This window comes from Panthera onca, chromosome E3, assembly GCF_046562875.1.
Source record: "Panthera onca isolate mPanOnc1 chromosome E3, mPanOnc1 haplotype 2, whole genome shotgun sequence".
Taxonomy (NCBI): Eukaryota; Metazoa; Chordata; class Mammalia; order Carnivora; family Felidae; genus Panthera; species Panthera onca.
Window position 1 is genome coordinate 41,522,072 of NC_138354.1, and position 21,433 is coordinate 41,543,504.

The following is a 21,433-nucleotide window of genomic DNA, read 5'->3' on the forward strand; positions in this document are numbered from 1 at the left end:
TACTATCTCTAAGCCCCTCCCAACTTGAAAGTACATAATCCATCGCTCCTCACGCCCCCAGTGCAGCTCTTTGTGCCCACATTTCCTATTCCCGTGTTTTAATAAAACCACCTTTTTGCACCAAAACGCATCTCAAGAATTCCTTCTTGACTGTCAGTGCCGAACCCCAACATTTTCTACATCAGGGGACACTTCCAGGGGTCCACCGTTCAGCATTTGCTGGGGGGGCCTAGATCCTCCCAGAATCTGACACACATCCATGACTTTCCAGAAAGTGTGCGTTCACAAGTGTGCACACCAGCCTTCACAGGCATGTGCACGTATTCACCTACACAACAAGCAGGAAAGGCTTCAGGTCTGCCTTCGCCAGGTCAGAGCCTGGTGAGCGCCCAGTGCAGGGGGTATCTCACATGGCGTCCAGCCCGGAATGACAAATATGGCAGGCGGGTATCAACCTAAGGTCAAGTACTGTTGAAAGGAAGACTTTGCTGAGCATTTGGACAACTTCCGAAGCAGGGCCATAGGGCATGGAGGAAGCAGGGACACCGGTCAGTCAGGTTCCCCGCCTCAAGAGAACATCTGGTGTAAAAGAAAGCAACGTTTTCTGCACTTTCAACCCTTTAGACACCAAGTGTGTGGGTTTCCCTCGCCAAGCAGTTCTCTGCAGACATTGACCGGGTGTCCTACGACTTAACTCAATTCTGACACTCTTATCCGGCATTATGCAGACCCCCGGGGCTGAGGGCCCAGTCCCACGAGACCACCCCCTCTTCCGATGCCAGTCACAAATCCAGGCTGTCACCTGTGCCTCTGATCCATCGGCTCTGAGTCGGGGTTCTCATGCCCACCCCCCCTTCTCAGCTTCCATAATTTGCTAGAACGGCTCACAGAACTCAGGGAAACCCTCAGTTTTTACTGGTCCATCGTCAAGGATAGGACTCTTGGGAACAGGGATGGAAGAGACACACAGGGCAAGGGGTGCGGAGGAGGCTGGGAGCCTCCAGGCCCCACGGGGGCGCGCCACCCTCCCGGCAACTCCGTGTGTCCCTTGACCTGCCCGGAGGCTCCCGAGCCCCTTTCCTTGGGGTCTTTGTGGAGGCCCGGTGACACAGGTGTGGTTGATGAGATCATCGGTCCTGGGTGATCAGCTCGGTCTCCCACCTGCTAATCACAGGTTGGGTCCCCCGGCCACTAGCCCCCAAGGCCCAAGGGTCACCTGCTTGGTGGGAACCCAGGTAAGGTTGAAAGGGGCTTGTCATGCACAAACAGCAGTCTCCTCTCCAGGCCCACACATGGAAGGACAAGGAAAATGCAGAGTACACCCAACGTGGCTGGAGGCAAAAGTGCATTCAGGAAAGGAAAGCCGGGGCTGTGAAATGGTGGTCACGCGCAGAATGCCAGCAGAGCTGCCTGGCCCAGGGGGCCTATCCAGAATGGCCAGCCCCACACCACTTCCCCAGCCTAAGCTGCAAGACTGCCATCCTCCCCTGACGAAACCCACATCTCGGCCCCTCCACGACAATCCCAGGTTAAAGTCCGGGTCAGGGCCACCATCTGAGCTCTGGCCAGAGTGACGTCGGGTTTGGGGATCTCACTCGTGAGAAGCTGCCCACCAAAGATAAACTGGCCGGCTGCAGACCAGGGCCCCTAGGAGACACGGGCCCCAAGCCGTCCACGGGGAAAACACCCTTGGACACAACAAATAGGGCTCCGACCCCCTCACAACGTCCGGGGACCCTGGGCTAGCGCTGGTCAGGTCAGCGTCACCGGAAAGCCCCGAGCAGCACAGGACCGCGGGGCCGGCGGCTAGGACCGCTCCGCTCGCCCGCGGCCCCGCTCGCAGGGAGCCCCGCCCACGAGGAGCCCCGCCCCGGCCCCCGCCCCACCGAACGCCCGCGGTTGCCACGGTTTCCACGGCGCCGGCGCGAATCCGGGCCTCAAGCCAGCCTCCCTTAGCCCCCCTCGTTCCTCTCTAGCGCTGGGCGCCCAAGCGACGCCGCGAGATCCCCCAGCACGCGGACCCCGCCAAGATCGGTGCTGCCACCGCGGCTGCCGGCTGCAGCGCGCAGGGGCCGGCCTCCCCCGAGGCAGCGCGCATGCACCGTAGTACTTCTGCGCGAGGAGAGGGTGCGTCACAATCTCTTAAGTCTCGCGGGTAGGGAGCTAGACAACGGCGCCGCTGGTGTAGTGGTATCATGCAAGATTCCCATTCTTGCGACCCGGGTTCGATTCCCGGGCGGCGCAAGCGTCAGTTTTAGTTTTCCCCCATGTCGACTAGACGGACTCGCTGACGACTGCAATTTCAAAAGAAAACCAGAACCGGGGAAGCACCAATTCTAGTGCAGCGCGAACGAGACGATTTCAGAGAACAAGAGCTTTGAAAATGCCAGAGCGGTCACGGACACCCGGGCGCTGAGCTGATGGTCACCTGTAAACCAGTGACCCCAACTCACTGCCCAGTCCCCTCGGCTTGGCTGCCGCTCCCGGTGCGACTCCCGCGGCTGCGGGCCCCTTAACGCGCTGCGCGCCTCCTCCTGGGAATTGTAGTCTTTGGGGAGGCCGGACCACAGCTCCCGGCAGGGTTCGCGGCGACGGACTACGGCTCCCGGCGGGCCTCGCGGCGACGGAGTACGGCGACCCGCGGGCCGGCTGAGCTGCTGCGATGCTGGTGGCTGCGGCCGCAGAGCGGAACAAGGAGCCTATCCTGCGCGTGCTGCGGCAGTACATGGACCCGGCCCAGCGCGGCGTTCGAGTGCTCGAGGTGGCCTCTGGCTCCGGCCAACACACGGCCCACTTCGCGCGGGCCTTCCCCCACGCCGAGTGGCAGCCGTCCGACGTGGACCAGCGCTGCCTGGACAGGTGCGGAAGGGCTCCCGGAAGGCCGGGTCCCGGCTGGTGAAAGTGGGCGGGAAGCAAGGGCAGGTGGAGCGGGGCCTGTCCCGCTGTCCAGACTCCTCACGCCACCCAGACCCCTCGAAGCTCCCCCAACCAGGTGCTGCCCTTCCACAGCATCTCGGCCACCACTCAGGCTCAGGGCCTGTCCAACGTGAAGGCCCCGCTGTACCTGGACGTGACCTGGGATTGGGAGCATTGGGGCGGGATCCTTCCCCAGTCGCTGGACCTGCTGCTCTGCATCAACATGATCCACATCAGCCCCCTCAACTGCACCGAGGTCTGTGGGAGCAGGTCTGTGGGCCATGCAGCACCCCTCCCGGTGCAGCAGGAAGGGAGCAGGGCGGCGGTCTGCCCCACGTCTCAGATGGGGCACTGAGGGCTCTTTCAGGCGCGTGGGGGAGACAACACTCTTCACCGGTGCCCTGTTTTCTCACTCCCCAGGGGCTCTTCAGAGCAGCAGGACACCTGCTCAAACCCAAGGCGCTGCTGATCACCTATGGGGTTAGTGTCCCTGCCGGAGATGATGGGCCTCCCCTGGCAGGCCAGTCCTGACCCTGATCCCAGCCAGTCTATGCTGAGCTCTCCTTTCTGGACTCTCTCATTTTGGTTTCAGTATTTTCGGTTGCTTTCTCCCACCACTGCTTGTCACCGTTAAACCCCACCCGGTGTCTTCTGTCTCGAACTCCCTCCTGGTCACCTGCCAGGCTCCCTGCAACCCCTTGGCTCACCAGCTGGTCCTCAGCTGTCCCCCATCTTGGGGGCGGGGAGGGCTGTGTTCTTTTCTTTGTCTGAGTGCCAGCATGCCAGTCTGCCTGTTTGCTGAGGAATGGCTGACCCTGTGTCTGTGGGTGGCCGGCAGAGCTGTCTTCCCGTCTCCACAGCCTTATGCCATCAATGGGAAGATCACTCCGCAGAGTAACGTGGACTTTGATCTCACTCTTAGATGCAGGTCAGAGCTGGATAGGTGGGGGGCCTGGCTGGGAGGGCAGGTGGGCTGGGTGACACCCCCCAGCCACAACTCCACCTTCTCCCCTACCTCCTTCCCACTGCAGGAACCCTGAGTGGGGGCTGCGGGACACAGCCCTTCTGGAGGACCTGGGCCAAGCCAGTGGCCTGCTCCTGGAGAGGATGGTAGGTGGGAAGGGCTGGGGGCACAGGTGACCTCCCTGGGGACCAGGGGCAGCTGCTCCAGCCAAAACATCTTCCCTAGGTGGACATGCCAGCCAACAATAAGTGCCTGATATTCCGGAAAGAGTAACTTTCTCCCGCATGTTTGTGTCTTCACCAAGACCCGTTCTGGAATAAACCCAGATGCCAGCCCCTGCCTCCCAGGGCTGGGCCCTGGGGGCTGCCCTTGCCTGGTCTGGGGGCTCTTGGCTGGTGGCCACTGGGCTGCTTAGAACCTGGGAATAAAGTGTTTCTTGCTGCTCATTGCTGATGTTAACCGCGCCTGCTCCTTGGGGCATTTCTGGCGGTGCTGGGTGGGCAGGCTGTTGTCTCCAGGGGCTCTGTACTAGGGGTAGGAGGGGTCTGGCCTCTGGAGTCAGGGCTCGGGGGCATCCTGGACCGTGTTGCTCTGCTCCGGCAGCAGAGGAAGGAGGGAGAGCTCAGGGACTGCCGAGGCGGGACCGAGCTGGCTGCCTGGCTCTGCTGCCACGAGAGGAGGTGCCCATCTCGGGCTGGTCATGGCTTGTGCTCCTGCAGGGACATGGGAGGTTCCCGAGGAGCCAGCGCTCCCTCGGGCAGCGGGTTACCAGCCGGAAGGCAGGCTGAGTGGGGTGAGGGTCCCACCAGGAGGTCCGGCACCCGCAGGCCATGAGGTCAGGCTTTTATTCAGCAGGACAGGAAGGCAGGGTGGGCAGACACTGGCGGGGGTGGGGGGGTGGGGGGTGGGGCTAGTCCTGGAAGCGGTTCAGCAGCTCACAGGCCTTCTTCTCGAGCAGCTCCGAGATCTTTTTGACACGCTTCTCGCTCGCCGTGCGGACGTAGCTGCCAGCGTCCAGCACGGCCACGCCGTCTCGCACCTCTCCCATGATGACCAGGGGGCCGTCGCCAGCTGTCACGTTGGGGCAGGGGCAGGTCCAGTCCATGCCACTCAGCGTCACCTCCAGGTACTTGGTGCCCAAGAACCTGAGGCCCATCTTGTCATCCTTGAGCACCTCGTCCAGGGCCACGCGGGCGATGCCGCCGCCCCCCACCTCGGGCTCCTCCAGCACCTCGGTGAGCCGCCCCACGATGGCGAAGTCGCTGCGGCACAGACTCAGCGCCAGCTTGCTCCGCAGGCGGCAGGCCCGGCAGGGCGGCGTGCGCGGCACGGGGCAGGCGTCCTCGCAGCTCGCGCGGCTCTCGAAGTTGTTGCCGTTGCCCTCGCAGCCGCCGTAGACGAAGGGGTGGCACTGCCGCAGCAGCGGGCTGTAGGCCCAGCGGGGCTCCCAGCCCTGGCAGCGGCCCTGCACGGCCGGCAGCACGCAGGCGTCGCCGGGGCCGCGGGCGCAGGCCCGCTGGCACGCCTCGTAGGTCTCGAAGCCCCGGCCGCCGCCCTCGCAGCCGCAGGCGGGGAAGGTCATGCAGCCCCCGCGCTGGGGGTCGTACTGCCAGAGGACCAGGCCGGAGGGGGCGCCGGTGCAGGCCTGCGCGGCGGGCAGGCACTCGGCCGGGTCAGGGGGGGTGGGCGCCGCGTCCCCGGCCGGCTCCCGCCGGACCACCGACAGCGGGAAGTCGGCCCGCAGCAGGCCCGCGGCGTTGCGTGCGGTGCACGTGTAGAGGCCGGCGTCCTCGGGCCGGGCGTTGTAAAGCACCAGCTGCCCGACGCTGGTGACCACCACGTTGCCGTACATCTGGTCGGGCCGCATGATGAGGGTCTCACGCCGGTTGCTCTGCTTTTCCCAGGTCACGGCCGGCGGCGGGCGGCCGCTGACCTCGCAGTGGAGGCTGGCCGTGCCCCCCACGAACACGGCCTGCGGGGCGGGGCTGCTGTAGAGGGCGGGTGGCGTCGGGGCATCCCCGGGCGTGGGGCGGGCCGTGGTCTCGGGTGGGCCGGGGCTGCTGGGCGGCCAGCTGAGGACGTGCTTGCAGGGCACCACGTGCAGGCGGAGGCCGCGCAGGCAGGCCTCTGCGTCCATGTAGCAGCGGTTGTAGTAGGTGAGGCCGTCGGAGGCACAGGTGAAGCTGGGCTCCTTCTCGCAGCGGTCACGGCAGCGGCACACGGGCTGCCCGTCCCAGATGTCACAGTCGGAGCCCTGCTGTGCGCACGTGAAGCCCTCACAGGAGGCCGGCGGCGTGGGCACAGCCGGGCCGCCGTCAGGGAAGCGGGCCGCCACGCAGCTCCGCAGCCCACACACGTTGGCGCAGCACTTCTCGGAGGCCTGGCAGTCCTGGGGGAGGGGGGGGGCGGGGGCAGCTCAGCGGGGACCCTAGCTCTGCCTGGCAGGCTGTCCAGAGGGAGGGGGGCCGAGCTCCTGCTGCCCCTCCCGGACCTGTCTCCCCCGTCGGAAGCTGAGCGCGTCTGCGGAAGTTTCCCTCCTGTTCTCTACAGTGAGCCACAGCTGCCCGCTGTCTAGGGGGCCGTCACAGGTGTTGTCTCCCTGAGCCTCACCGCATCCTCAGACATTCCCCCTACAAGGCAGGTTTCACCGCAGAAACGAGGAAACCGAGGCCCGGGGCGGGGCGTGCACAACGTGCTCAAGGCCACTGCAGGGCTGCAGGGCAGAGGTCCCGCATGGCCCCCTGCCTTTCTGGCTTGCTGGTCCCAGGGTGCGGGCAGGTGGGTTCGGGGAGCGAGGAGGGGGCTCTTAATCTTCAGACACATGAAGGCGCAGACTGGGGGTGTTCCCTGGGGCCCTCGTATGTGCAGCAGCCCAAAACCAGCAGCAGAGCGTGGGGAGCCTGAGGATTGGGGCCCAGGATTGGGGCCGTAGTGCAGCTGCTGGGTTCCCCCTCTGTGGGCAAGGCCTGGGTGCAGGGGTAGGGGGCAAGCCGCCAAGATGCCCTGAGCCCCCCACCCCCACCCCCAACGAGGGCCGGCGGGGGTGGTGCCTCTGCTTACCTGGTCCCCGATGCACTCACGCTCACAGGTGCTCTGGGCATCCACCCACAGGTTGGGGCTGAGCTGGTTGGGGCACACGCCTGGGTGGCTCCTGGGTCCTGGCGGCAGGCTGGCCCCCAAGGTCAGCCCAACCACGAGGAGCGGCAGCAGGAGTGGCCTCGGGGCCAGCATGGGGACCGCCAGGACAGGGGGTGGGGGATGTGACCACCAGTCCCTCCTCAGGCCCTGCCCAGCCTCCTCCCTGAAGGCATCTGCCTCCCCAGGCCTGTGGTCGCTGCCCCTGCCCTCCAGCCCCCAGCTGATCCCGGGGCTCTCCCCTCACCCCCAAGGTCTAAGCCCACAGCAGATGCTTCGTCTCAACACCCCAGTTCGAGGGGCTGGGTAGGTTCCGGGCCTCTCCCAGCTCTGAGTCTGTGCGTGCGGCGCCAGCCCCTCCCCTGCCTGGCCCCTCTGTGGTCAGCGCAGGGCAGGGGGTGGGGAGGGGAGGAGAGCTGGGGAGGGGCCGAGGCCCAGGAGCACAGAAGACACTGGCCGCGAGGGTCACCAAGGGGCGGAGAAGGACCAGAGAAGGGCTGGCTGCGGCGGGAGGGGAGGGGAGGGGACACTGTAACTGGAGCCCCTCCTCCCTCTGGGCGCTGGGCTTCGGATGGAAGGGCCCTGGGATCAAAGCTGCCTCTCAGACCCTCCCAGCCCAGGTCAGGGGAGGGGGCCAGGCTGTCCAACCCCCTCGGGCTCTCCAACCTGCCCCAGCTGTCCAGGGCCTGGGTCTCCCCCAAGCAGGCCCAGGCCAGCCCCTTCCTTAGATTTATTTCTTCCAGACAAGACAGAGGCACAGGGGTACCGTGTTCAGCCCAGCAATGAGTAAGCATTCTGTTCCTTCCCAGGAAAAACTCCACAACCTTCTCCTGGGAGAAGGGTCACGACCTGCCAACAGGTCTCAGGGTCAAATTGAAACCCTCTCTAAAGTTAGTGGTGAGGTCCCTGGAGCACAGAGGTGCACAGCGAGCTCGGCCTGGGCCTTTCCATGGTGACCCTCAGCAGATGAGGGTTGGGGGAGGCCAATGCAGGGCTGGACTTTGCCCCCGCCCCCAGGATGGCCCTGGTCCAGGCTCTTCCACAACTGGACAAGGCACGTGCCACCAGAGTGAGGTCCCGGGACGACCAGCAGGGAGGGAACTGTGTGCCCCCAGTATGGCCCCCAGTCGCACAGGCAGCAAACACTGCAAACATGGCTGGTGTGAGCGAGGCACTGAGTGTATCTACTTGGACGGACTTGAATTTCAGTGGTTGTGGCCCCATGCGGGGCCAGTCCCTAGAGGCCAAGGCCACCTAAAAAGCACCCTGGAGATGGGGGGGGGGGGGGCGGTTTCCTGGGAGCCGCACAAGCGCCTGGGAGGAGGAGCCTTCCCTCAGACGGGTACGGAAGCCCCTCCCTGGCAGGGCTGGCAGGGAGAGCTAATGCAGCAAAACAGGACAAAGCCGCTGGAACCCGCCCTTCCAAACCCTTCCCCAGGGTCTGGGGCCCCACGAGCATCTGCTCTGAGATGGGATGGAAAACATCCCATGACCCCACGTCTGACCTTATGACCTAGGAGGCAGAGTAATAAAAGCCGTTTCTGGTCAGCGTGAGACCGGGAGACGGCCCAGATACGGAGAATGCATCCTGGGGGACTGTGGGCACGGGGTCCAGGACGGTCCCTCAGAGCTGCGGTCAGAGGCCTGGGTCCCCGAGCGTGGGGCTGCCAGGTTCAGAGTGATCGTTCCCAACCCCCCAGCGCCCACCACAGCCCTGGACTGAGCCTCACGCACTGTCGCCCGGTGGCTTTCCGGCGAGGGCGCCAACTCCAGGCCCGGGTAGTGCCGTGCTGAGCGCTGGCAGGTGGTGATCCCGAGTCATCCGCTGCATCCCTGGCTCTGTGCCCACCACCCTCGCAGGCGGCGGAGCGAACTCGGCAGTTAGGCCCTGGACCCACGGACATCGAGGGTGTTCCTACCCTCGGAGGCAGCGCGGCACAGAGCGTCTCTGTTGCACCCGTCCGGCCCACCGGGAAAGGCCGTGCGGCCACGCTCAGCCCTCACAGCCAGACGCGCACCAGCCGTCCAGGCCAGGCGTGGAGGGGGTGTCAACGAAGCGGCACCGGACCCACCCTGCCACGTCACACCCACCACTTGGCCAGTTAAAACCAGAGGCTTTAATTTCTATAAAACGCAGCCTGAAAATCAGAGCTGAATTAGGTTTACTGTACAAAGAAACAAAAACCGTCCAAAATGAGCACAGGAATGGTGTGTCAGCAGCGAAAAGTAGTGTTGATAAGGTGAACGTAGGACTGTCCACGTCCTCAAAACACAGTCTGTGTGACGGGGTTCAAAGTCCGAAGAAAGGGGCCTGACAGGCAAGACAGGATGGGTGTGGCCTCCTCTGCCTGACCCTGCTGAGGCCAGGCCTCACACAGGGACCCTGGGTGCCCCTGCACACCCGGGCCACGGCCCCCACCCTGCCTCCCAGACACCCAGGACAGGAGAGTCCCAGAGCCCAGGATGGGGCCGTGAGTAGGAGGTAGAGCTGAGCACCAGTGTGACCCGGTGGCCATGTCACCAACCAGGTGGCAGGAGGAGGCTGGCTGGCGGGTTCTCCAGGAGAGGCTCGGTGTCTCTGCTGCCGGGACCACTCCAGGCAGCATCACTAAGAAAATCTGGGTCAGAACGGTTCTGGTGACGTGTGACCCCGAGGGGTGACGCCAGGCCAGGAGCAGCTGTGGGGTCACACCCGAGGCCAGCAGACGGAAGGTGGCAAGAGTGGAGGCCAGGTGCCCCAGGAGACAAACAGGCAGATCTGTCCAGACCCGCAGAGCACCTGGCAGCCCCCCTGAGGATCTCGGCGCCTTCTCACGGGAGATGCTGGGCCGGTTTCATGGAGCAACAGACAGAGACAGGACCGGAAGGGAAGGGGCAGAGTCAAGGGGGAGGCTGTTCGCCCCCACACGTGGAGGGACACGGGGGGAGTGCATCCCACTATCCCCTCTGAGAAGCCCCAACATTCCCCTGGGGAACCTAGGAGATTGCCCCCAGCTCTGAGCCCATCTGAGACGCGCAGGATGTCACCCAGGAAGGTGTGGCCGCACCATTCAGACTGCCGGAGCCGTGCGGGCTGCCCAGCCCCTTAGGGGGGCACAAGGAGCCCCGTACTCAGGCTGGCGGAGGCAGCCACGGGCCCTAGAGCCCTGCCCGAAGCTCCCACCTGTCCCCTATGGTCTCTGCACAGCCCACACCCCACGTGACGTGTCTGAACTCAAAGGGTGAAGTCTTGGGGGTTCCTCCTCGTCTTTGCCTCAAATCCCCTCCCTCTCCCAAGGTCCCGAAGCTTGAGCCCACAGCTGACAGGGGCTCACGTGTGGCTGCACCAAAGGCCTCCCTGCCCGTCCTTTAAAAATGTACAGAAAGGTGAACATCTTCCACATAAATAAGAAAGGGAGCCAGGCCTCCTGGGTCCCCAAGGGCCGCCCCCTTGAGGCCAGGCCGGGCAGAGCTGCCCCCCGGGCACTTCCCAGCCGCACGGCACTGCGGGGTCCCGGGCTTGTTCCGCCAAGATCCCCGCAGCGCTCTCCGGTCCCGCGGAGCTTCTCTGGCCCAGACCACTGCCCGCGCAGTGAGCCCCCACGCTTCCCAGGAGGCGGCGAGGTCAAAGCCTTCCCTGCACACAGCGCCAGGCCCAGCGCCCGGCCAGAGACGCTCCCCGAGCATGAGCCCTCCCGGAGCGAACCGGACGGGGTGGCACCCGGCCCGTCCTGCTAGGAGATCTTGCAGTTGCTCCTTGAGCAGTTCTGGGGCGGGCTCTGCGGGGGGCGGATGGACTTGGACCTCTTGAGACTGTTGCCCTTGCTGCTGCCCCCGCCTGCCCCACCGGCCAGCGAGTAGGAGCGCCCGTGCATCATGACGGCGTTCATGCCGTTGGCCATCGAGAAGGACTTGAGATGGCTCTTGATGGTGACCGGCAGCGGGAGCTTGTCGATGAGGTGCACCGGGGTGCAGGAGACGATGGCCCGGCAGCACAGGTCCTGCAGGCTGAACACTACGGATGGGGGCGGGGGGAGAGGGAAAGGTCAGGCGGCGGGGTGCAGAGGTCCGCAAAGCTCAGGCTCGCCCTGCTCGGGACCCTGGATGCCCACCACTCCACAGCCCAGCTGCCGGTGTCCCGTTCCCGACTTCTCCCTGAAGCCGCACGCGGAGAGGTGCCCCGGGAGACCCCGCTTCCAAGGGTCGCCAGCCCTGCCCTGGGGCCTAACGGGAGATGGAGGCCTCCAGCCAGCCCTGGCCCTTCTGGCAACTGGGGTGGGACGGGGCTGAGGGACGGGGGAGCACACAGCCAGGATCTTCATGGGTCAGCTCCAGGAGGGGAGGCTTGGAGCCAGTCCCCTGTTCGCTCCAGGGCAGAGTCCACAGCACTCCCTCCCAGCACCGAGGCGCAGACCCCTGCACGGTGCCGGGACCCCACACAGAGCAGACACAGGGCGCAGGCTAACTTAGCCTCCAGGTGTCAGGGAAGCAGCGGGCATCTTGTTTCCCCTCCAACCCGGGGAGGCAGGCCCCTGAGTGGGCTGCCAGAGGCCCCCTCTGCCTCCGTTCTCCTGACCGTAGCTGCGACACCACCTCACCTCGGTTGGGCCTCCAGATCTTCTCCATGCCGTGCCTCATAAGCACGATGCGGGACAGCTCCGTGAAGGACTCAATGACATTGAAGTTGCACAGAGGGCTGACCTCGAAGAAGGTCATGCCATTCTTCTCTGCATAGGCGCGTGCCTGCTCTGTTGGAACTTGCCGCTTGAAGGCCAGGTGTAGCCGGTTCCCAACCAGGATCCGGGGGACCCCGGGTGCATGCTTGCGGGGGGGGGGGGGGCACAGGACTCAGCAGAGGCACAAGCACAGGACACCCCCATGGTGGCACTGTCCCCCTGCCCCCAAAGCAGGCAGGGCCCTCACTGTCCATTCTGTGGCCACCGAGTATGTGGCAGTCAGTGTGCAAGATGACAGAGAGCCAGGGCAACGGGCAGAGGCGGGGGTAGGGACAGCCAACGGGGTCCCCCAGCTTCCTGCCGGGGATGGGAGTGCACCCTGGGAAGGGACCGTGCAAGGGCTATCTATGGATGCACACCTACCTCATCAATCTCCTTGATCCACCGGTCGATGCCGTCAAAGGACCAGCGGTTGGTGATGTCATACACCAGGAGGATCCCCTGCAAGGGAGACACGGGCGTCGAGAGGCCGGGGGCCGCCTGGATGGAAGGGGTCCTATTCCAGGCACAGTGCCCTATGTGGCCAAGCACCACTCCTTTCCAGCATAGGCGGGGCCAGGGCCACTCGGCTCCAGCCAGACAGCTTTTATTTATTTTATTATTATTTTTTAATGTTTATTTATTTTTGAGAGAGACAAGAGACAGAATGTGAGTGGGTTAGGGGCAGAGAGAGAGGGAGACACAGAATCTGAAGCAGGCTCCAGGCTCCGAGCTGTCAGCACAGAGCCCGACGTGGGGCTCGAACTCATGAGCTGTGAGATCATGACCTGAGCCGAAGTTGGACGTTCAACCGACTGAGCCACCCAGGCGCCCCTCAAGGGGATTGTGTGGGTCACACGTTTTCCATGTGAAAAACGCCTGGCTTTGAGACTCTGTCACGCTTCAGAGGCATTGCTGGCATCAGCTCTGCACGCAGGGCTCAGCCAGCCCTGTCCCCATCTCCTCACCGAGGGCAGGCCCGTGTGGTCCTGGATACCCTGTGTGGGGTGATGGCAATGGGGGGGATCTCGTGGGCTCAGTGCTGCCTCTTCCCTCCCTATCTTGAAGACTTGGCTGGGAAAACTGGTATTTTTTCAATTTCTTTCCTCCAAACACATTGTAAGCATTATCCTGTGATCATTTAAAAATGACTCAAGCTGAAGGGGCGCCTGGGTGGCTCGGTCGGTTAAGCATCCGACTCTTGATTTTGGCTCCGGTCATGATCCCAGGGTTGTGGGACTGAGCCCCGTGTCGGGCTCTGTGCTGACAGTGTGGAGCCTGCTTGGGATTCTCTTCCCATCCCCTCTCTGGCCCTCTCCTGCTCTCGAGTTTTCTCTCTCAAAATAAATAAATAAGCATTAAAAAAAAAAAAATCACCCAAGCTAAGACAGTCTACACAGGTCTACAGACAGTGTGGACAGGCCCTGCGGACAACCCTGGCAGGCAGACAGGGGTGATGTCCCTGACACTGTCCAACAGAGCTCTGCTCAGGGGACCCGGGGGACGAGCGGACGGGTTCTTAGTTTTCCAACCCAAATTTGCAGGCAGGACGCCAGTCACTCTAGCAGCCCCCCGCCCCCCGAACTGGGCAGAGGATTTGCTGTGGGGATTTTGCCGCACGTCCCTTAGAGACCAAGCAGTCAGAGCTCAGCTCTGGGCTGTCTCCGCCTGCCTGGCTCACCCATTGTCCCTGCCCGAGAGATCTCCATCACGAGCCGCAGAAAGGTGATTCCAGCAGAGAGCTTAGCTGCGGGCTCCCGCCTCTCTCTGCCCCTTCAGGCCACTCTGAAGCAGGCTCAGGAGCCGGAACCTCTCAGCAGACAGGATCCACCCCATCCTGCCCCATCAAGGCTCCATTCAGCCTGTGTCTCTGTCATACACGGGGACAATGCAGCTGAGATCAAAAGGACAGGGCACCCTCCACCTCCAAATGCGCCTTTCCCCTCAAAAAGTGTCCTTCAAATCCTGCAAGACTGAAGTGTAGCCCTCGATCTTGTCGACGTGGAGCTCAAAACCCCACTCTTGGGCCGGAAGGCCTCTGGCAGGGCAGAGCCACTTGCCGAGCCGGGAGGGACCCTTGCAGGGAAGGAAGAGCCAGGCCCGGAGCAACATTCTCTGGAGACAGATGTGCACAGACTCACTTGAAGTCAAGGGCGGAGACACCAGTCTGGCGGGGGCAGTGCCACGAGTGAGACTGGACAGGACCCGTGAGCAGCTGGGGTTAACCCTGTTGCCTGGGGCACAAGGAACAAAGCCTCTGGCTAGTGCTGCAGTGGGGGGCCCCTGACCGCCAACCCTGGAAACCCCCCTTCTTCGACATAACAGAGGGCACATGTAGTGGCCTCATCTCAGCCCCGTTCATACAGCTAAACGTGCAGTCCCAGGACTGGAGTAAGTCAAGGTATGGACGTACCAAGTGGGTATAAACATAAGACACGGAGGTGCACAGCAGACTGTGAGAAGTACACAGATGTGCAGACCTTTTAAGTTGTTTTTTTTTTTTGAGAGAATGAGCACAAGTGGGGGGTGGGGGAGGGGCAGAAAGAAAGGGAGACAGAATCCCAAGCAGACTCCACTATCAGCTCAGAGCCCGATGTGGGGCTCGATCCCACAAAACCGTAAGTGAGATCATGACCTGAGCCGAAGCAAGAGGGGGACGCTTAACCAACCGAGCCCCCCAGGTGCCCCTGCACAGTTTTTAGAAACAGAAGTACAAACACACAACAACCCACAGAGAACAGTTTCCACGCACAACCACGTGTTGGAGCTCGACAGGGACTCACCTTCTTGCTCCTGCTCACCTGTGTGAGGCTGAAAAGCTCAAACAAGCAGGCAGAAGCTCATCTCTTGGGCTCAGGCTTCAGCCACGCCCCTAGGCGGTTGTGGAACCCCTGGCTGTCCCTCCCAGCTGGCGCCAACCTGCACCCACAACCATCTTCCTGCGGCTGCCCCAGTCGCGGTCCATCACAGGGAGGAAGGACACAGAGCTGGTCACATCGCAGGCAGCACAGGGACCAAAATGAGTGCGGGAAGGACAGGTGGGATCGAGCACACGTGGCACCGATGAGAAACCAAAGCGAGGCTGCTCGTTACCAGAAGACCCCAAGGGGTCCCAAGTCGGCCGTGCATTCCAAAGAGGCAGAAGGAGGAGCAAATAAATTCTCACTATACTGTTTTTTCAATTAATAAAAGTACCACAGGCTCAGAGGTTTTAAATGAGCGGGTACTCCAGGGTACAAACAGAAGCTCTCCCCATCGCTCCAGGGATAACCGCTTACCGTCTCATTCCTGACACAGACGGGGATGTGGTGCAAGCTGCCCAGCCCCCACCCGGGACCCCCTGCCCCACAGACGCCAGAGCCTCACACCAGGCTCAGCAGGTGGCGCGGCTGTTGGCGCTCAGGTGACTTCACCTACTGTGTGATGACCAACACCTGAGATGAAGGCCTGAGCACGTACAACGTGACCCGGGCCACAGGATTCCCAGAGGTGGGAGTGCGGGGCCCAGGTCCTCATTCTGTCCATTTCTGAGCTACCGCTTATCCCTCCGAAGATGCAGAGAGATTTTAAGGGTGAGCAGTTTGACGAGCTTGGACAAACGTACGTACCTGTGCCACCAGCACCCCAACCGAGGTGCAGAGGTGCACTTTTTATGAAGTCAGTTTTTGGCACGTGTGATACATGTTGTACGGTAAGGCTCCCAAGGAGCTCTGCCTACGCCCCCAACACGCGCCCAGGCTTCTGCCAGGAGCAAGACAAGCACTGAAAATGGGGAGCAAGTGTCTGTCAAACGGTCTCTGGCCCAAATGCCCCCCAAGCTGGGCGGTGACAGGTGGCATGCTGGTACCCTCACCAGCAATCGTGTAATGGCAAATGTGAGCCCGAGACCATTTTTCACAGGAAACCCCTTTTCACGGGAATGAATTGAACCCTCTCTATCCAGACCAGCGCCTGGCCGTGCTAGCCCCAGTGCTAATCCAGGTGACCCCAAACCCTCAATTGAACAGAACGTTCCCTGTTCCTGGCCCCCAGTCCCCTCCCTGGGACTCCAGGGGACCCCCACGGGAGGCACCGGCCTCCCAGGGCCACCTCAGCACCCAGCAACAGCAAACACGGGCCACAGTCCAGTGGTCCAGGACAGAAAGGTACTCATGGCGAGAGCCACGAGACAGTACCGCTGTGGGGCAGGTGACAACACACAGGGGCTGGCCAGGGGCTTCTGTGTTCTGGACCTTACGGGACCCGCAAGGCCTCTCTGACCTTAACCGAGGGTAGGAGAGTGACAGGAGAGAGGAAACTCCACTAGCGGTATCATCAGCTGCAAAGTCAGGTAGTGCTGACCATGCAGACCCCACCGTCCTCACTGCCACCACCAGACGGGACAGAAGCACGACAGGCAGAAGCACCCCAGACTCGGCGCCCGCTGCCGGCCACCCAGCCCCGAAACGACCAGCACCCCCAGGGCTAGCAAAGCAAAAGCAACAGCTGATACACAACCGACTGGGCTGGATGCTTTGGAGAGAACGTGGACGTGGTAACAGGATGTGCTTCCTCAGAACGTACAGTCTGGCGAACGTGCAGGCCTGGCTGCTGCTTTGGTCCTCAAGTGTCTACACAGAAGTGGGTGTCTGTGGTCTGTCCCACGTTCACACTCACAGCAGGCAGGGCAGCCGAGGCCTCTCGGGTCTTTTCTCAGCATCTCCCAGGGGGCCTTTATTATCATACCCAACGTAACTCCTCCCATCTCTTCATTTTCCGTTTTATTACAAAAGTGGTATGCGTTTATTGTAGCAAAGTTAGGAAATGGTAAAATGCAAAAGAAACACGTCGGAACTCACCAGTGACCCATGGTCCACTGACAATGAACACTAGCGGTCAGAAAACAGCCTTCTCGTCTCTTATGTATAAAACCACACGTGCCGTCCCGCCTTGAAGCAAAAGCGGCCCGTGGACCACACGTGCGTGCCTGAACTCTCCCTGTGCTCACTCAAGCTGACAGGCCCCAAAGCTGCAACCCACACCCGGAGGTCCCTCTGTCTTTCCTTGCTTAGGCTCAGTTTAGGACCTGCCGGGTGCACACCACCTCTGCAGGGCCCCCCCAGGCATCGGGCACGCACTGGGGGTAGCCTGTGCATGGGTCACATCACCAAGCTGGCCGCTCCAGGGGCAGAGCTCCCAGGACAGGAGCTCCCAAGCCCAGCCTGGGGGTCCTCCACCCCAACCTCAGCAGAAAGCAGATGGGGGCCCCGTTTGGGGTCTTCCTCCCGATCACCATGCCAGAGAGGCTCCCACTCAGGAGGCCCTGGAGGAAAGGCTGGGGCTGGGTGTTCCTGTCGACATCTACTCAGACTCCATCCGACTCTGTCACAGAAGAAATCTCCCTCTGGTTTCCCAGGTCCCATGGACCAGAAAGAGTAGCACGGGAGTGGCTGGGCATTCATCCCTGCTCACGAAGCAAAACAAATGCCCAGGGGACTCCCCTCAAGCCCGAGCCAGAGTGGGGGGCTGGTGACAGGCAGCGCTTGCTCCTGCTAGATGCAGACCCACCTGTGGCCCGTGCCCCACAGCCAGAGGCCCGGCCACGTGCCCAAGCGCCAGGTCCCTGCACGAGTGTGTGGTGCTCCTGACGGGGGACCCTGCCTGGGGTGCGGGGCAGCTCTGACTCCAGGGGTCTCCTCCGCAGGGGGGTCACAGCCTGCCCTGAATCAAAGCTGACAAACCCGACCCGGCAGTGAGAGTCCACAGCTCTGTTGGTGTGGCTACTTTCCCTTCGCCTAGCCTTGAACCACACAGACCCAGTCAGCGCGTAAGCACGCTGGGGGAACCTGGGGGCGCAGACAGAAACGGGCAGGCGCCCCTGCCCCTAAGGGCCTGCAGCAGCCCCCTCCGCGGTGGCTCCGATGCTCAGTCCCTGAAGTCCTCAACAGTGATCCCGGCCAGCCTGCCCGGGCAGCCCCCTCTTCCCGGTGAACCGGTGACTGAGCGGCTCCCCAAGGCTCCCACCACACCTCCCGCAGAGCTCGGGACGCCGACTGGCGCCACGGAGCTCTGACAGCCAAGGCTGCGTCACTCAGAGGACATCCTCGTTTGAACTCCTAGCGGAAGCCGGGTGTTCAAACACCAAGACTTGCTTAGAAAGAGTGACGCACGTGGGGTGTGACAACACAGCAGCCGGGGAGGTTGTCCTGGAGAACGGCACCCGCGCTGATGCTGGGCTTACCTGCGCGCCCCTGGAGTAGGACCTGAAGATGGTGCAGAACCTGCCCTGGCCCGATGTGTCCCTGCAACACAGAGAACGGGGGACGCAGCACGCACAGCGTGAATCCTGGGAGGCACGTGCCCCCCGCCCCCCACCACCCCCCCCCCCCCCCCAGCGTGCCCTGGCTGACCCCCACGGGCCTCTGTTCCCTGGAACCCTGCCCCGCCGGGCTGGAGAACCCCACCCCTGTGGGATTTTACGCCTCCACACTGAGGTTCTGGAAAATGCTCCTTCATGTGTAGCCCAGTAAAGGGCAAGGGGAGAGGGGCCATGGCCACTGTGGGAATGAGTCTCTACGGGAACAGGGAGCTGGGCTCGGACTTTTGGGTTCTGCTCCACGGAGCGAAGTCCATTCCACACTGACATAGGGTCTGTGCAAATGGCTATGCACGTGAATGTAAACCAGGACGCCCCCCGCTCTCTTTAAGGGTTCCTGACTCACTTCAGGCACTGTGCAATGACACCGAGGTGCCACAGCCCCTGCCCCCAGGCACCTTGCCTGGCATGGCCTGACTCACCAGAGTTCCAGCTTGACCCGCCGTCCATCCAGCAGGATAGTGGTCGTCTTATAGTCGATGCCTGCAAGGAAGCAGAGGGCAGCTGTAGGCGACGCCTGGGAACGGGCCCGCCAGGGCCGAGAGGTGTGCCACCCCACCTGAGCCTTCCTGTGGCTCCAGCCCAGCAACCCGAGCTGGCCACCCCCGTGTTGCCCCAAGAGCCCCGGCTGCAGGGAGGGAGGCTGCAGGAGGATGGCTCATCTCCATGCTGACCTACTTCCTGTAGGTCCTGTCGTCGACCTCCCGAAGGCTCGGTGTGCTTCTGGGTCCTTGGGCTCAATACAGTCCCCAGGTACTGGCAACTGGAGCGTGGTGGGAGCATTATTAAGGGTAAAGTAATTCCTAAAATGCCATTTCCCTGGAGAGCCTTCTGAAAGACCTATGCTTGCCATATCTTTAGTTTTTATTTTTTCACGCTTTCATGTAAAGAGAAGTCGGCAGGAGCAGGGACACTTAGCTTACATGTAACATCTTCTAGTGCTCTGTGGGCCATCTGGAAACTTTGCACAAGCTCTGCCTTCCCTCCACCTCTTTAACCCTTAAATATCTCACAGGTTTCTTGTCTTTTCATAACACTTCCTCCAAGAGGGCTTGCAAATGGGCATTTTTAATGCAGGTGCTGTTCTCACACTGTACATATGGCACGCCCACTCCGGCACCGGTGCCTCTACCCTCGCTGTGCCTCTGCCTGGCGAACTCCCAAGTGTGCCCCTAAACCTGGCTCCCACGCGTCAAAAGACATTCGACAGAATGAAGATGGAATCCGCAAAATGGGAGAAAATATTTACACGTCACGTATCTGATGAGGGGCTGATATCCAGAATAGAGAAGGAAACACGACAACGAAAAAAACAACAAAAAATCCAATTAAGAAATGGTCCAAAGACTTGGGTAGACATTTCTCCAAAGAAGATACAGAAATGACCAATAAACACACGGAAACAGCACCCATCATCAGGAAAAATGCAAATCAAACCACAACGAGATGTCACCGCGCACCATTCAGACAGTTCTAGAAAAACAAACGAACAAACAAGAAAATAACAGGCGCTGGTAAGGATGTGGAGAAACTGTACCGTCGTGCACGGCGGAGAGGAACAGAAAAGGGCGCAGACACACGGAAAACACTCAGGTGATGCCTCAAAAAATTAAACACCATTACTTTATGATGCAGAAATTCCACTTCTGGGTGCACAACCAAAAACGAAAGCAGGGAATCAAACACGGATGTGTTTCCACACCCACGCTCACTGCAGCACTATTCACAGCAGCCAAAAGGCGGGAGGAGCTCATGGGCCCATCGGCGGATGGGTAGAATGTGGTCTGTCCACGCAGCGGACTAGCCCTGTACCTTAAAGGGGAGGAGATTCCGACACGCGCTCGGACGCGGATGGACCTCGAGGACGCCGTGGTCAGTGACATAACGCCTGTCACGGGAAGACGGTGCGGGTGCCCCTGGGGACAGAAGGAGACGGTGGTCCCCAGGGGCAGGGGAGGGGTGGGCACAGAGCTTCCGCTTGGGGCCGTGGGAGAGCTGTGCGGATGGGCGGCGGTCGTGGTCCCACGCGGCGGGGATGCGCCTCCTGCCACTGAACTGTGCTCCTAGAAACGCCTAAGGTGGGGAACTTCGACTACGTACGCTTTACCACAACACACAGAAAAGGGAGAAGACTGTCTTGTACACATTCTCAAGTGACAGAGACACTTCTCGGAAGAAGCAAACTCAGGCCTGTCCCACCGTCTTTCCTCGACACCTGCCCTTCCCCTGACCCTCAGAGGAAGCTCCTGTAATTCTGTCAAAAAAGCAGCACAGATTTGACCCGAAACTCGCCTCCTTTTGGTTCTGGCTCTACAGCTGCTGTCACATGGACCACAGGAGGATAATGTGGGAAACAGAGATGACCAGAAAGGTTGTTGGTGTGGACGCCCATCCTCCGGGCAACATCTCCTCCGGGTGGCGATCAGCCCGGCAGGCTTGGGCCTCGGGGACTGGACACCGCCCAGGACGTCTCTGAGGCTCCCAGGAAAGGGGCCGCCCTGACGCCAAGTCCCCCCGAGGCAACTCCCGGAAGCCCAGCTGGGAGCCGCAGGGAGGAGGGCGCGCCCGGGAAAGGCCCCGGAGACGACGTCGACGTGGACCGCACCGTGTGCAGCCCGGCACCCCGCTGACCTGTCTGCCTGCGCTCCACCCGACCCAATGCGGCAGCGCGTCCACGGCGGTCTCCGGTCTCTGCCCACCGGCAGCTCCACTGAAGGCCTGGCCATGCGCACAGCGGGACCCACGCAGATGGGCACTCGGAGCTGGGAGCCAGACCGAGGGAGGGTCCGCTCTGCTCCTGGCCCCTCCTGCCGCACAGCCCACCCAGCTTAGGTCAGAGGGCTCCCAGAGCACAGGGTTCTCGGGGAAGGCCACACAGGAGAGCCCGGAGACGGCTCGGAGCCATGCCCTCCCATCCCCGAGGAAGACCGGGCAGCCCGTGCGAGGGGCCTGCGGAAAGCAGACAGCAGGGCCCAGCTGCAGGTGGCCTGGTCGCTGGCCGAGAGGTCCAGATGGGGCAGAGAGCTTCGTGACTGCCCTGCCCCACATCCCCACCTCCCAAATCTGGACAGAAACTTAAAGCGTACTTTTTAGAGCCTTAGAAAACACAGACGAGAGTCCAAAGAGAAAGGCAGGATCTCCCTGCCGTAAACCTGTGCCGGAACCAACCAGACTTCAGTGCTGAGTCGGCTCGGACACGTCTCGGGTCTCCAGATCTGTTGCTGGAGAATTTCAATCCTCCTCCCCCTACTTCAGCCCCTCAGTCCATAAATACCGAGCGTCTCTTGGAAAACATGATAACCAGAGGCTTCATTCAAAATGCTGAGTGGCTTGTACGGCACAGGCGCGACCGCTGAGAACAGAATCAGC

General features: G+C 61.9%; 3 protein-coding genes and 1 non-coding gene across 7 annotated transcripts in view; 2 read left to right on the top strand and 2 right to left on the bottom strand.

Moving 5' to 3' along the window:
- The first annotated feature begins 2,167 nt into the window (after positions 1-2,167).
- METTL26 (methyltransferase like 26) lies at positions 2,168-4,326 on the top strand. The gene is made up of 6 exons (XM_060647961.3): positions 2,168-2,859; positions 3,010-3,172; positions 3,337-3,396; positions 3,777-3,844; positions 3,948-4,026; positions 4,106-4,326. Exons 1-6 carry the CDS (start codon positions 2,663-2,665, stop codon positions 4,151-4,153), a joined length of 615 nt encoding a protein of 204 aa, XP_060503944.1. The 5' UTR covers positions 2,168-2,662; the 3' UTR covers positions 4,154-4,326.
- TRNAG-CCC (transfer RNA glycine (anticodon CCC)) lies at positions 2,174-2,244 on the top strand. The gene has a single exon. It is a non-coding gene; the product is annotated as a tRNA-Gly (tRNA).
- A 125-nt stretch (positions 4,327-4,451) lies between the features above and the next one.
- Positions 4,452-8,999, bottom strand: WFIKKN1 (WAP, follistatin/kazal, immunoglobulin, kunitz and netrin domain containing 1). Its single transcript, XM_060647960.3, has 2 exons — positions 6,941-8,999; positions 4,452-6,269 (listed from the first exon to the last, which is right to left on the bottom strand). Exons 1-2 carry the CDS (start codon positions 7,109-7,111, stop codon positions 4,791-4,793), a joined length of 1,650 nt encoding a protein of 549 aa, XP_060503943.3. The 5' UTR covers positions 7,112-8,999; the 3' UTR covers positions 4,452-4,790.
- Positions 9,000-9,109: 110 nt separating this feature from the next.
- Positions 9,110-21,433, bottom strand: part of RAB40C (RAB40C, member RAS oncogene family) — a 28,972-nt gene continuing 16,648 nt past the window's right edge. For all 4 annotated transcript variants that reach the window (XM_078440374.1, XM_078440371.1, XM_078440372.1 and 1 more), the window contains 5 exons: positions 18,487-18,547; positions 17,930-17,990; positions 12,094-12,171; positions 11,593-11,815; positions 9,110-11,009 (listed from right to left, as the gene is read on the bottom strand). In XM_078440374.1, the coding sequence (XP_078296500.1) occupies positions 10,729-11,009; positions 11,593-11,815; positions 12,094-12,171; positions 17,930-17,990; positions 18,487-18,547 (704 nt within the window). In that variant the 3' untranslated portion in view covers positions 9,110-10,728. The remainder of the gene's footprint in view (positions 11,010-11,592; positions 11,816-12,093; positions 12,172-17,929; positions 17,991-18,486; positions 18,548-21,433) is intronic.

Coding starts and splice junctions, on each gene's coding strand:
- METTL26 (XM_060647961.3), top strand. CDS start 2,663: ATGCTGGTGGCTGCGGCCGCAGAGCGGAACAAGGAGCCTATCCTGCGC. Junction 3,173..3,336: donor GCCCCCTCAACTGCACCGAG/GTCTGTGGGAGC, acceptor CTCACTCCCCAG/GGGCTCTTCAGAGCAGCAGG. Junction 3,845..3,947: donor GATCTCACTCTTAGATGCAG/GTCAGAGCTGGA, acceptor TTCCCACTGCAG/GAACCCTGAGTGGGGGCTGC.
- WFIKKN1 (XM_060647960.3), bottom strand. CDS start 7,111: ATGCTGGCCCCGAGGCCACTCCTGCTGCCGCTCCTCGTGGTTGGGCTG. Junction 6,270..6,940: donor GTGAGTGCATCGGGGACCAG/GTAAGCAGAGGC, acceptor CCCCTCCCCCAG/GACTGCCAGGCCTCCGAGAA.